The 12411-nt window shown below is 35.5% G+C and overlaps 2 protein-coding genes across 3 annotated transcripts; one reads left to right on the top strand and one right to left on the bottom strand.

Moving 5' to 3' along the window:
* Positions 1-1701: 1701 nt before the first annotated feature.
* Positions 1702-2601, top strand: LOC149419496 (uncharacterized). Its single transcript, XM_089637859.1, has 2 exons — positions 1702-1853; positions 2054-2601. The coding sequence occupies exons 1-2, from the start codon at positions 1798-1800 to the stop codon at positions 2454-2456; spliced, it is 459 nt and encodes a 152-aa protein (XP_089493985.1). The 5' UTR covers positions 1702-1797; the 3' UTR covers positions 2457-2601.
* Positions 2602-2985: 384 nt separating this feature from the next.
* On the bottom strand, positions 2986-12356 carry not (ubiquitin carboxyl-terminal hydrolase nonstop). Of its 2 annotated transcripts, none has more exons than XM_089637856.1 (6): positions 12109-12356; positions 11580-11815; positions 7503-7686; positions 6312-6428; positions 5401-6227; positions 2986-5318 (listed from the first exon to the last, which is right to left on the bottom strand). In XM_089637856.1, exons 1-6 carry the CDS (start codon positions 12250-12252, stop codon positions 5264-5266), a joined length of 1563 nt encoding a protein of 520 aa, XP_089493982.1. In that variant the 5' UTR covers positions 12253-12356; the 3' UTR covers positions 2986-5263. The 2 variants fall into 2 exon arrangements, with proteins under 2 accessions (XP_089493982.1, XP_089493984.1); XM_089637858.1 differs by having other exon boundaries at positions 2987-5318; positions 7503-7668.
* Positions 12357-12411: the final 55 nt, after the last annotated feature.

Here is a 12411-nt window from a genome sequence, read left to right as displayed (position 1 = left end):
AGGAATCAATAACGGTGAACCATTGGTATTTTATTTAATTTAAAAACTAACTAACAATGTGGCGAATACTCAGTTCCAACAAATTTTTTGTTATAAGGAAGTAAAACCAAGCTGTTTTTAATTTAATTCAGCTAGAATCCGTCGAATGTTTATGGATAGTTTTCAGACGTCGCCCGTGCAGATTTCCTTAACGCCCCCTAATTTTCTTTCACCCTTCTACTGCTCCCCTAAAAGCCTCCAACTCCCACAGTGGGGTGTTATCATCCACTTTGAGAAAGACTGATCCATATGAATATATTTTTATGCCATAATATATTTCATTCACAGACATAGGAATTAATAGACGAGAAGATAATGGCGAGGGGTAAAATCAACTGTTGAAGAACGAAGGGAGTAAGGCTGACTGTGATTCGTCAATAAATCAATCTGACAGTAAATAGGCATCTCGCATTATAATATCACCATTTACTTCTTAAAAGTAAAACCTGCTTTTGAATGAATAGACATTTTTACATGGGAGCGCAAATTACTCGCCACGTTATGAACAAATTTGCGAAGTCCAAATTCAGCAAAAAAAATCGGTTCTATTTTCAGAGTCGAATATTTCGTTTAAGTATTTAGTTAAGACACTTTTATAAATGTTCATAATTTACTTCCCAGCAACCAACCAGCTTTGTGTTTCGCGTCCAGACGTTTCTCGATGTGATAGTATATGTTTCTAAAACTGATCTATATTATACGATGTGAATATGCTTAAAATAAAGTAAAATAATGCTTATATATGGAATGTAATACGACAATTGGGTTTATTCTCTTTTTCACATCTATTTTTACAAGTTTTCATAGTACAAGTCAACATTTTGCCGTGTTATTTCGTAAAATGAACCGATGATGCCTCGACCATAGTTCGCACAAGAATGATGACGTCACGTTTTCAAATTTCACTTGAGGCCATACGCGAGCACAGCCGGCTCCAATGGAACCGGTATGGGGAGTGGGGATAATACGCTTTTAATCACTTAGGGCAGGTCTACTAATATTCATATGTCTATGATTTCATTAGAGTTTCTTATTAGTAGGTAGAAGGTAGGTACCTACCTACAATTCCAACTGCCCGAATTCAGTGGCTTTGTAACTTCCTGATTTTGTGAGGTTGAAGGACGAGGGGAGAGGAAGGAGATGGAGTTTGGAAATTACCTGGCTGTTTAGACCTTGATCGTGTATCAAACTACTAAAATTTTTCGGGGGGATAGAAAATTGAGTACTTACCTACTTTATTATTGGGATTATACATTTTTTATTACATTCTAGACACACGATTTATTTACTTAGGCAGGCAATCAGGAACGCCAGTGAAAAATATTATTACTTAAAATGAGTATTATTTAATGTGTCCAATGCATTTGTATATTTACCACATCACGTCTCTTAGGGAATTTTCTTTAGTCATTGACATTATTCCATAAATATATTTGTTAAGATCAATCTTGATTTGCTTATTTTCACTACCAAAATGACAGAATTAATAAACATGATGTTGTTTTTGTTATGATTTTTCCCGTAGATACGGTGGACGACGGACACATTAAGGTACATATTTTACATAAATAAACGTATTTTATTTATTTTCCATGAAATTCGTTGGCAGTGTTGGTGCCCTTGCGATTTTCAACCAAAACCATTTATCTATGGTCAATACCAAAAACTCGAGAACTGTCACTTTTATTAGAGGTTAATGATATTATCGGCGCGTAATAACTTGTTATTACCCTAGTTTTCTTATATAATTGATTAAAAATGCTTCTAAGAGTGCCGGGCCAAGTTATTCTACGTTGTCTGAATTCTTCATTCAGGTAAAACAACTAAACATAATTCTTCACCATCAATCATTGTTTTGTAATATGATGGGGATGAACTTGAGGCATCAGATAGAAACTACATTTTAATCGTACCTACCAACCACAACCATTGACAGCTCCCCAGGCGTCTACATAATGTTTATCACACTGTTCACAGCGGTATTTAGATTTATACTTTTCGTGTTTTGTTTTAGGAATAATGTAGCCTCCCTGCGATACATGTCATCAAAGGTTGTAGTAGATGAGAAGCCACCAGAGTACATCGGCAGCGAAGCTTCGAAATGGAAGGCCGAAAATAATCGCAGAGGCCCAGATAAGGATATTCCTTGGTTTCAGCCTTATGTTGTCTCCTTAAGTACTGCCATTTTCATGATATACTTCTGCATCCTGCGCGAAGAAAACGACCTTGACGAGAAGATCGGAAATCCATTGTACGTCGCTGCCCCCCAATTAGAAAAGTCCACAATCCTCGTCGCATATAAGTACAACAAGGAAAATGGATTAGACACAACAGATCTAGAAGCCAGACTGAAGGAAATTGAAAAGTACGAATTGCAAAACCCTGTATCTGTCGTGCCTAATCAATTGAAGAAATAAATTGATCCCAACTTTAACGTATATTTTAGTTAAAAATGACAAAAACGTTAACTTTTTATAAGTAACAGTTATGTAGTATTATTTATTACTCTTTGTAAAAAACGAGTTGTTTAAGTTTATTTGAAATAAAATAATGTATAGTAAATAATGTACAACAATATATTGTCTATGCAAATCCATCTCCACAGAAGTCGTAATTGGTCACCATTAATTTATTATACTAAACACTACACACTATTATCGTTGCAGGACCATCCCCATATGTTGTAAAATCTGATTTAATTTCTTTTAGACTGAAACTATTGCCCCCATTTTTTTATCACATCTTTTTTAGAATGACTTTCATGCTGCTGGATTTGCACAGATAATATAAAATAATGTTTTCATTTTGGACTTTCATTCCTAAGTCAGGTTACTGTGGTGCAATTAGTTATTTTGAGGAATTTTCACTTGAAGCTGACTGCGCGGAAGAGAGTTGGAGCAGGATGGAAGTCCTGAGTATTGGAGGCGAATGGTGAAGGATCGGGGAAAGTAACACTATGATGATGGCACTCGGAATGTGTTGTAGTTTGGGACTGAATTGCATTAAAACTGGATTGGAAAAAAACACTGTCTACAAATCCAAATTTACTGTCAAGGAGATAAATTAAAACAAAGAATGTCACTGCTTATATTTTTATTAACATCCAATTTTATGTGAAGCTCATTGTTTTAAATACATGAGTTAAGTTGAATATATCTGTAGACACTGATCCCAATGGTGATTATGGTTTATTTAGTTAAGTTAAGACAATACACCGACATGTAAACAAACATACAATCCGTCTCAAATAATACTATCATGATATAATATTTGTAATCAACGGTTTTGACATTTAGATTACTTTTGCAGCTTCATAATGATGTAAAATCAATCATGCCCGCGATTTCTTATAAATGATAAATATAATAATTCCAATGATCAATGCATAGTCCAAAATTTAAAAAAAAAGTAAAACATAACTTTATTATATTACTACTATTCAAAAAGTTTTACAATTTAGCTGCCAGTATAATATCGATATTCTTTGAAATTCTCAAAAAAATTTACATAATGCGGGCATACTAAGACAGCAAATGCTGAAGCATAAATGATTCATGAAAAATCTTAGTAAAATGATGGATAATGACCATTGATTCAATTAAAAGAATGAGATTTCCCTTTGCACAGCGTATCGTATAATATACCAACACAACGATATGCGCAGTTTGTCACAAAGAAGTATCCGGAGTCAGTAGAATAGCAAGATGCAAGAAAGAAGTTATTATTTTACAACATTAATCTGTCGGATATGTAAACATTAACGTAATACAGCAAGTTAGAAGTGCGGTTAACGTCAATTCAACATCGGGGAACTTTAAACAATGTCTTTTGTGTAATAAAAGAATATAATATGTTACATTCATTACAAGAAATCATATTTTGATATCAGATCTATATCACAGTAAACGGAAGAAAAAAATACACAGTATAATATTATGGAACTTAAAGAATACTTAGTATTATTTCACACATACAAAAAATACTTTACACAAATTTACAGATGTGAAAACATTATTTTGCTATCATATATTTGATCAAAATTATGTTTCAAGAATAATGTGTCAAATCTCTCGCTCACTTTTTCATAAAGCTATTTGTCAGAACCATTTTGTGTCCAATATAAAGCCAGCGACTAAATACCGGCCTTTATAAAAACATCACAACAGAAATAAAAGCACTGCCCATGTATACCATGTATGTATTCAACAGAGTCAGTGAAACTATATTTATAAATTATTAACAGTCTAATGTAGTGACAAGCATAATACAAACAATACAAATTGATGATTTCAAACATTTCAACAATCTAATTAATATGCCACCAAACATCTCCCTTACTGTGTTTAGGGAACTTATTCTGACACTGACTACCTTTTGACTGACTGACTATGCATCGTTAGCTTCAAAGGTTACAACTATTCATCAGTGTCGATTCTTGAAATGTTTCATCACTTTAAGATGGAAATGTGGATTATGCTCATCGCTGGTGTAATGCCTTCTCTGATATAAAACGAGGTGCTTTCTACAAAGGCTTATTCGCAGTCTTTCTACATTAAAAAATATCATCAACGATTCAGCATCCGTCTCTCGTTACGTCAAAAGCATATCCTTAATAGATATACGTACCAACTACCAATAGAGTTTATATATATGTAATCATTTCAACCTGTCTACATTCGCTCAGTCACTGTCACTCCTTTAATACTGAACTTCTCAACCCGAGAACATGGCCACTTCCGCATAAATTAGAACAGTCAGAGCTAATGAAAACGATTCAATATTCATATAAAATTGACATCAGTCACCAGTCGTCATCGAAAAATAAAGAAACTATGTATTCGTAATATGTACAACTGTGTACGAGTGACTGCGAATCAACTAAAAGAAATATTAAAAAAATACGCAAAGAATTAAAATAAATTAAGTGATCCTCGGAAACAAATAGAAAAAACATTATATCACATACAGAATATGATTAGAATCTTACCATATTACTTATACTTAGTTTTATGTACATACAAGTAACTTTATATGTGGGGATAATATATGCACAAGGGGAATACACATAGTACACGTTTATTAATATTTTTACTATCCAACGAAACAATAGTGATCAGTGTAAGTGAAGTAGAGCCGCGTGGAACAAGCTCATTCGCCTTCACTGATAATAATATACCTTTAGGGAGATTCCTAGTCGGGTCTACCATAAGCCAATCGGCGCAGTCTACTCTACATCACAGTCATATTCCAGGACGGTCTTGTGGTAGAAAAGGAGATACCTGAAAACAAAAGTTATAGTGTCAACATGGCATCATTATATTATATAAGCAGTAACAACATTTAAAAGAATAATGAATTTACCCTTCGCTATCTAGAACCTCCCTTAGTGAGGCACGAGTGATCATGTGATCGTCACACTTGAACCAGCACCCCTGCATCTGTCTCACGTAGGCCGTGTAATGTCCGGCATCCAGCGAGCCCAAATGGTTCACCACGGCAAACAGTGAATATCGATTATCTGCGAACTCTTGGGACGGATCCGCCTCCTGGATGGCAGAACTCTCAGCATTGTTGTTGTTGTTATGGTGGCGAGTTCTGACCTCCGCCGCCTGCTGTCGCCGGTGACTTGACATGAACGGAGTCATGTCCAGCTCGGCCGGGAAGGATATGAAAGTGGAGATCTTTCTGTCGATTTGGCTGGAATGCTCGAAGCGTTTGAGGTGAAAGCTAGCGACGATGGGGAGAGTCTCCAGAGTCAGTTGTTTGGTGGACTCCTGGTAAACTCGGCAGTTGGAGCACTTGATCTTGGCACCGGAGCCGAGATGTTCCGCGCGCGTGAACCTCTCCAGACAGCCCTGCAGGGAGCCGGGCCCGCCTACATCCAGAGATATATCCCAGAAAGGATCGATGGTCGTGGAGACGCCGCTGCAGGATTGGCAGACCACGTCACTTTGTAAACCTCCCGTGAAGATCTGATCGATGATGCAGTCACAGCGATTGTTACCCTCTTTCTTTGGCACGGGTTCATCCATACCGTTGCGACAATGTCTGTGCAACACGTCCAAGGTCGCGATGAAGAATTCGTGAGCATCCTGTTGTTCATATCCCGCCAGGTGGCGAGCGTGAGTCCAGATGAGGTGAAGCAAACGGTGAAGAATCAACGGAGTCTTAGAGCCTGAATAAAATTCCTGAAAAGTTGAAAAATAAAATAATAGAATACTAATTAGCATATAATATGAAGTAATGTCGCCATACGAAAGACAAGTATTTACCTGGAAAAGCTTGGAAACTTCGCAAACTAAGCACTTCCCCGGTCCGCCGGCTGGAATTTTGCACTTGTGTTTCTCACCGAGGAAATAGTCCCTAAGAAGGGGAGTGTGGATCAAAGCCTAAAAATGTACAACAATAGAAACCATTATTGCTAAACTTAAACATGTTACAGAAAATATTCCTTGAAAGGGTTATACTTGTACAAAAAGGCAATTAAAAATGTTTCAATAGGCATTGAATAAAAGCATACTTTGAAATCCTCATATTTGCAAGTTGCTTGTTTAATTGGCTTCAATTTGCCTTCATTTGTTTAGTTGAGGAATGATTCAACTTTGGAATGGAGAAATTAAATCGTGACATTGTTAGGGTTGTTCGTTCGGTAACTTACTTCATCTAGCAATAAAATAACACGATACCTTGTGGTTGTTGGCGACATTCTTGTTCCATATACATCCAAATTGATAGACTAGCCCATCAGGAAAGGGTAAACAAACCAAGTTGCGCGGAGCATGCAGGGGGTGTGACCGTTACCCTTTCTGTAATTTGTCAATAAATGAATCTGACAGTATACTGCATCTCGCAATGTAATATCACTATTAATGGCGCGCAAATTGCTAAATTGCTGGCTACGTAAAAAACTTAACTAAAATACGGCTTTGTTTCCAAAACTGAATAATTTGTTACTTTTACAAATGAGTTATTATTTACCCACCTCAATCATTTTTAGCGACGCTACCCAACCTGATTTGAAGGCGGTTCAGTTGGAAAACAAACATTCAAATCCTGCAGGAAAATCTTACAATGGAGTGCGCTACAAACCGTTGCCTTTCTTTGGCGAACTTTACTTTTCTGCGCAGGGTTTTCGTTATTTCAAAGTACGATCTTCGGTGGTCAATTTACGACTGCTGTCGTAGTTTATTCAAAGCATTCTCCAACCCTCCTGGTGCCAAAAATATGGTCAAGTGCTTTGCCTTAAGGTTGTCGAATTGATACGTGCTTTGCCTTAAGCTTGTCGAATTGATACGTGCTTCGCCTTAAGCTTGTCGAATTGATACCCAGATTTCATGTTATGGCGAGCCTATCAATTTGGATGTCTATGGGATTTTTCAAAAACATCCTTTCTCCACGTTCTATTTAACCAAAGCTTGGTAATTAATCTAAATGATAAAAACACTAGTTAGGGAGGGGAGTACCTGAACGATGCAGTTCATGAAACAGGTGGAGCCGAGGTTCTGCAGGCCGCGTAGGCCTATAGTGGTGACAGGGCTGATGACGCGGCGCTTCCTGAGCCGGCGCAGGGCCGCCACCTCCACAGGCGTGGGCACCCAAGGCATGAAGGGGGCGCACATTCCCAGGGACCTGAACATTTGCAATACACTTTTCCGCTGATGAAATTAACTCCGCCCAGGGTTGGAAACAAAGCAAATTTAGGGTGACCATTTCTAAAATATTTAAGTAAAAAAAAAACAGGGATAGTCGTACAAAATAATGGAACAAATATCAATGTAAAAAAAATAATAATATTAGAAAACATAAGGAATCATGCAGAGAAATTGTTTGTCATGTGAGATTAATCCTTTTTATTATTTATTTATCGTCATCAAATTTAATTTGCAGAACTTCATTTTAATTTTAAGTTTTTCTTTATATATTCAATAATATTATTCAATTTATAAATAAGTTCTGCTGTGTAATTATTATTACGCCTGACAGCTGTTGGGCCTTCTGAAGGCAGTTTGATAATGTGTTGTGCTCATATTACACCAGTATTTAAGTTTGTTGCAAAAAATGAAGTCCGGAACTATTGTTCAATGTCTAAATTACCGATATTCAGTAAGATATTTGAAAAAATTGTTCATGAATAACTGTATGACTGTGTTCAGTCTGTAATAATTGCTAACCAAAATGGATTCGTAAAAAAAAATCAGTTGTCTCTAATCTTGCAATTTTCACTGAAAATATTTCTAAATCTATGGATGATCAAATCCAAGTTGACGTAATCTATAGAGACTTCTCTAAAGCATTTGATAAAATTCATCAAAATCACAGTCTTCTTTTATCTAAACTACTAGCTTTGTATTTGTACCGATGGTTGGTCTCCTACCTCAATGGGCGCACTCAAGGAGTAACTATTAATGGCTTCATATCTGAGATTGTAAATATACCTTCAGGTGTGCCCCAAGGATCTCACCTGGGACCGTTGCTGTTTACAATTTTCATCAACGACATTATAAAATGCTTTAATTATGCAAATATTCTACTCTTCGCCGACGAAATGAAAATATTCCTTCCTATTAATTCTATTATTGACTGTTATAAATTACAAGAAGATTATAGACTTGATGACTACTGTATTATCAATCATCTCAACATGAACACCTCAATTTCTTATGTTATTATCTTCACTAGAAACAAAATAAAATAACCACTACATAGCCAGCCAAGTACTTAAAAAGGTTACACAAATTCGTGACCTAGGTTTTCTGCTTGTCATTCGAAGCGCATGTTGATATGATTGTGAAGAAAGCCCTTAGAATGTTAGGATTCTTATTCCTTATTGGAAAAGAATTCAATAATATTCAAACACTTAAAATATTGTATTTTTCTTCTGTTCGCAGTCATCTTGAATTTGCTTCTGCCATATGGAATCGTCAATATAATATTTAAGTAAAGCGCATTGAAGCCATCCAAAAAAATTGTATAATTTTATGTGTGAAAACCTATCATTAGATATTATTTGTATTATTTATAAGTTGATTATTTAACAATGAAAAAATCTGTTGGTTTTCCCAAATAAATAAAATAAAATAGAAGGCCAAACAGCTAACACGCGTAATAATAATTACACACCAGAACTTGTTTAAATAAACTGTTTTTGTAAACTTATTATTTTTTTTTATAGTATAGGGTTTTTGTTTGGTTTTTCAATAGTTTGGCGGGAACGTTCAGGACGGGTTGTTTCACAGAATTTGAACAATTCATCAAATTTCAAGTTCTGTTTTTATTTCGTCACATGTACATGGATAGTAATAAAACTTGAAAAGGATTTTCACAGAACTTTAATATCAACTTTAAAATTAGATGAATTATTCAAATTCTGAAAAACAACCTGTCCTTCAGGTTTTCTTAGGACGGGTTGTTTCAAAAAATTTGAACAATTCATAAAATTTCATAGTAAATTTTTCAAAGTTCTGTGGAAGTTATATTCAAGTTGTTATTATTTAATTATGGGAAAGTTGCTTTATAAAATAGAAATGTTAACCAAACTTAAATAGAACTTGAAAATTTACTTTTGATTCTTTTTAAAAGAATTGTTCAAACTCTGTGAATCTACACGTCCAAAATAATTTCCATAGTTGTTTACCTACTCACAAAGGTACATAAGTTTTCACTTTACACAAGACTGCAAAAATTAAAAATAAAATATGCGACATTTTGAACAGGTCATCCCAGAAACATTTTCTTTATTTTTTCTTACTAAGGGTGCATATAAACAGAACAAAATTTCCACGAGCTGAGCCACGAATTACAGAAATGGAACAAAGCAACCACAAGCGTTGTTTTGCACCATTTGATTCAATCCTCTTCCATAATTCGCGGCTAGGCTCGTGGAAATTTTGGCCTGTTTATAAGCTGCATAATGTTTTACAAATTACTTTCCATATGCATACTGTCTTAATGTAAAAAGTAATTTTTTTCTTCTGGAAAAAATTTGCTGGTAATTAATTCTAAACAGAAAAATCCTCAAAAAAAGCTAATTTTAAATAAATTGAAGAATCCAGTGAAAACTATCAGTTGACCATGCAAAATGATACGTATGGTCACCCTATATTCAATTTGAATATAAACAATACAATAAACTGTATTGGAAGCAGTAGAACATGCAAACATTGATACAATAAAAGCTTTTCGGGTTGGCCTTTCGCGAATTTAACTAAAGTTTACTGAGCACTTATAAACATAATATATACACTTGAGATTGGAAAGTTTTAAAAAAATTTTCACATTAATTTTCAATTACTATCAGTGGCGGTTTTCTCTAATGCCAAACAAGACTAACATTGATTATAATATTACTACAATTTGAACAGCGCGCCACTACTCCATAGTAAAAAAAAATCCACCTGTACGAATGAACACCCCGCCACAACTCCATAGTAAAAAAATCCACCAATGAGAAACCTGATGCAGAGCCCAGAACGTACAAGGAAGCTAAAAACCTATGGTATACAACATAAAGTCTGTTCCAAACGGTGCTGGTAGGCATCTAAGGACCAAAGTATGTTATTCGAGTGCGTCGATCGCTTTGTTGGACTCGAAATGGAACCAAACATTAACGAAAACATGCGTTCGGGTGACATATTATCCTCTGCGTCTGTGGGCTTTGAACATAGAACAATATCCATTCTGTTAGGCTTCGAACATAGGAACTTACGCAGATATATATATTCACCTTTACGCGCATATCAATATCTGCTTTATTGTTGTCAAGTAAATGATTATGTATTTTACATACTTTTTTCTGCTTTTCAACAATTATTTGTTGCACCGATTTCAAGTAGGTAAACGTTTTTTAAATTATTTTATTCAATGCCACATATTCTCAAACCGTTCAATTGATATATTATTTCAAGTCTCCAATGTAGGCACTTACTGATATTTTTTTAGATTATTTTTAAACTTCTTAAACAAATAAGCTAAAATAAAATATACTAAATCTTTTCATAATATAGTCTCCAAGATCTGTAGTCTTTTAAAATGATGTAACTCCATACATTCAATGAAGAAAAAAAGCTGTTCGTGAAAAGCTGATTTTCTTTGCTTTTTTAAATCGCTTTAATGTTGAACTCCCTGATTTAGTGATTTAGACCACGAACCGTCACTGATTACTATTGCACAAAATTATGGCTCAAGTTGCAAAAACATGATTCAATTCAAAACATTCAAATTCAATTCAATAATTGACACAACAATCAAAAACTTAGATGATGTCAATATAATATATAAAAACATAAGTTTCGGAATTGGCGTGTAAATTCACTATTATGAAGTGGGCTACAAAAAAAATAAATTGTTAGTACAATATGGATATTTATCACTGAATTTTGAACACCTCACACATTATAATAAAATGATGACAGTTATTTTGTAAACAAATCCGCGGCCGAAAACATGTAATCATTCAAATAAACAAGCTGCACGAGTATGAATGACGGGAGGATGCAATCAGAATCAGAAATCAATCAAATTTCAAGGGTAGATTTACTTACTTTGACTCCTGAACTTTATTCGTATTGCCTATTTCTGTCAGCTCCCTGTCGTAAATGTAATCCTGGCATTGCGCGCAATACACGTTCCCGTGGGACAGGTCAACGTAGAGGAAATGCTTCTTCTGCTTAGAGTGGTCCTGAATGTGTCCGGCATAGCAACCGAAGAAAATGCAATGGAGACATGAGTGCAGCCTCGGCCCCGACTGGTTGCACGTGAAGCACATGCATGATGTGGCCTACAAACAAATTCCCTCGTTTTAATCAACCCTCTTTATCATCTAAATATCCAGTAACATCGTCACGGTCACCAAAATAATATTATGTCAGGGATTGCTCGCTATTGACGCACATCAAAACATTCGCATCAGCTGTTTTCCGGGCCCGATTGCAAGCGCTCCGAAATATCGAGATTCTCTCGTTTTCACTCAAAATAATTTCTATCCGCCTGCGTATTTTGATAGATTGCACATTTTTTTGGAGAAAAACACAAAAAAACAAGAAACAATAATACAAAAATAAATGATTTTACCTTATATCGTCTCGCTTCGTAGGATGTACACGCTACGAAGAACGCATGCACGATTTTATAAGGCTGGGTGCCTTTAGCTGCCTTAAAATTGTTTAGATGTAAACAGCCCGCGTCGTTCATCTTCTCCGGCTCTTTGTGCAACATACGGGTGCAAAGTTGACGGGACGGGCTCCGCCAACTCGGGGCGAAATCTGACAGAAACTCAATAACGCTAGGAACGAGTGCACACCGGCTGCGGCTCCCGTCCTTTCAAGAAACACAAAGGCGAATATTCCGCTTGTTGTGTTGGCAACGCCATAATGG

This window comes from Hesperophylax consimilis, chromosome 12 (assembly GCF_061612785.1).
Source record: "Hesperophylax consimilis isolate HC1 chromosome 12, BYU_Hcon_1.0, whole genome shotgun sequence".
NCBI classification, from domain to species: Eukaryota; Metazoa; Arthropoda; class Insecta; order Trichoptera; family Limnephilidae; genus Hesperophylax; species Hesperophylax consimilis.
This window is presented reverse-complemented; position numbering and strand designations above follow the sequence as displayed.

What these genes read in the sequence shown, in the direction of transcription:
- LOC149419496 (XM_089637859.1), top strand. Translation starts at nt 1,798, where the DNA reads ATGCTTCTAAGAGTGCCGGGCCAAGTTATTCTACGTTGTCTGAATTCT. An exon ending in TGTCTGAATTCTTCATTCAG is followed by an intron (nt 1,854 to 2,053) that starts GTAAAACAACTA and finishes GTTTTGTTTTAG; the next exon opens with GAATAATGTAGCCTCCCTGC.
- not (XM_089637856.1), bottom strand. Translation starts at nt 12,252, where the DNA reads ATGTTGCACAAAGAGCCGGAGAAGATGAACGACGCGGGCTGTTTACAT. An exon ending in TCATGAACTGCATCGTTCAG is followed by an intron (nt 6,429 to 7,502) that starts GTACTCCCCTCC and finishes GTACATTTTTAG; the next exon opens with GCTTTGATCCACACTCCCCT. An exon ending in GAGGTTCTAGATAGCGAAGG is followed by an intron (nt 5,319 to 5,400) that starts GTAAATTCATTA and finishes TTTTGTTTTCAG; the next exon opens with GTATCTCCTTTTCTACCACA.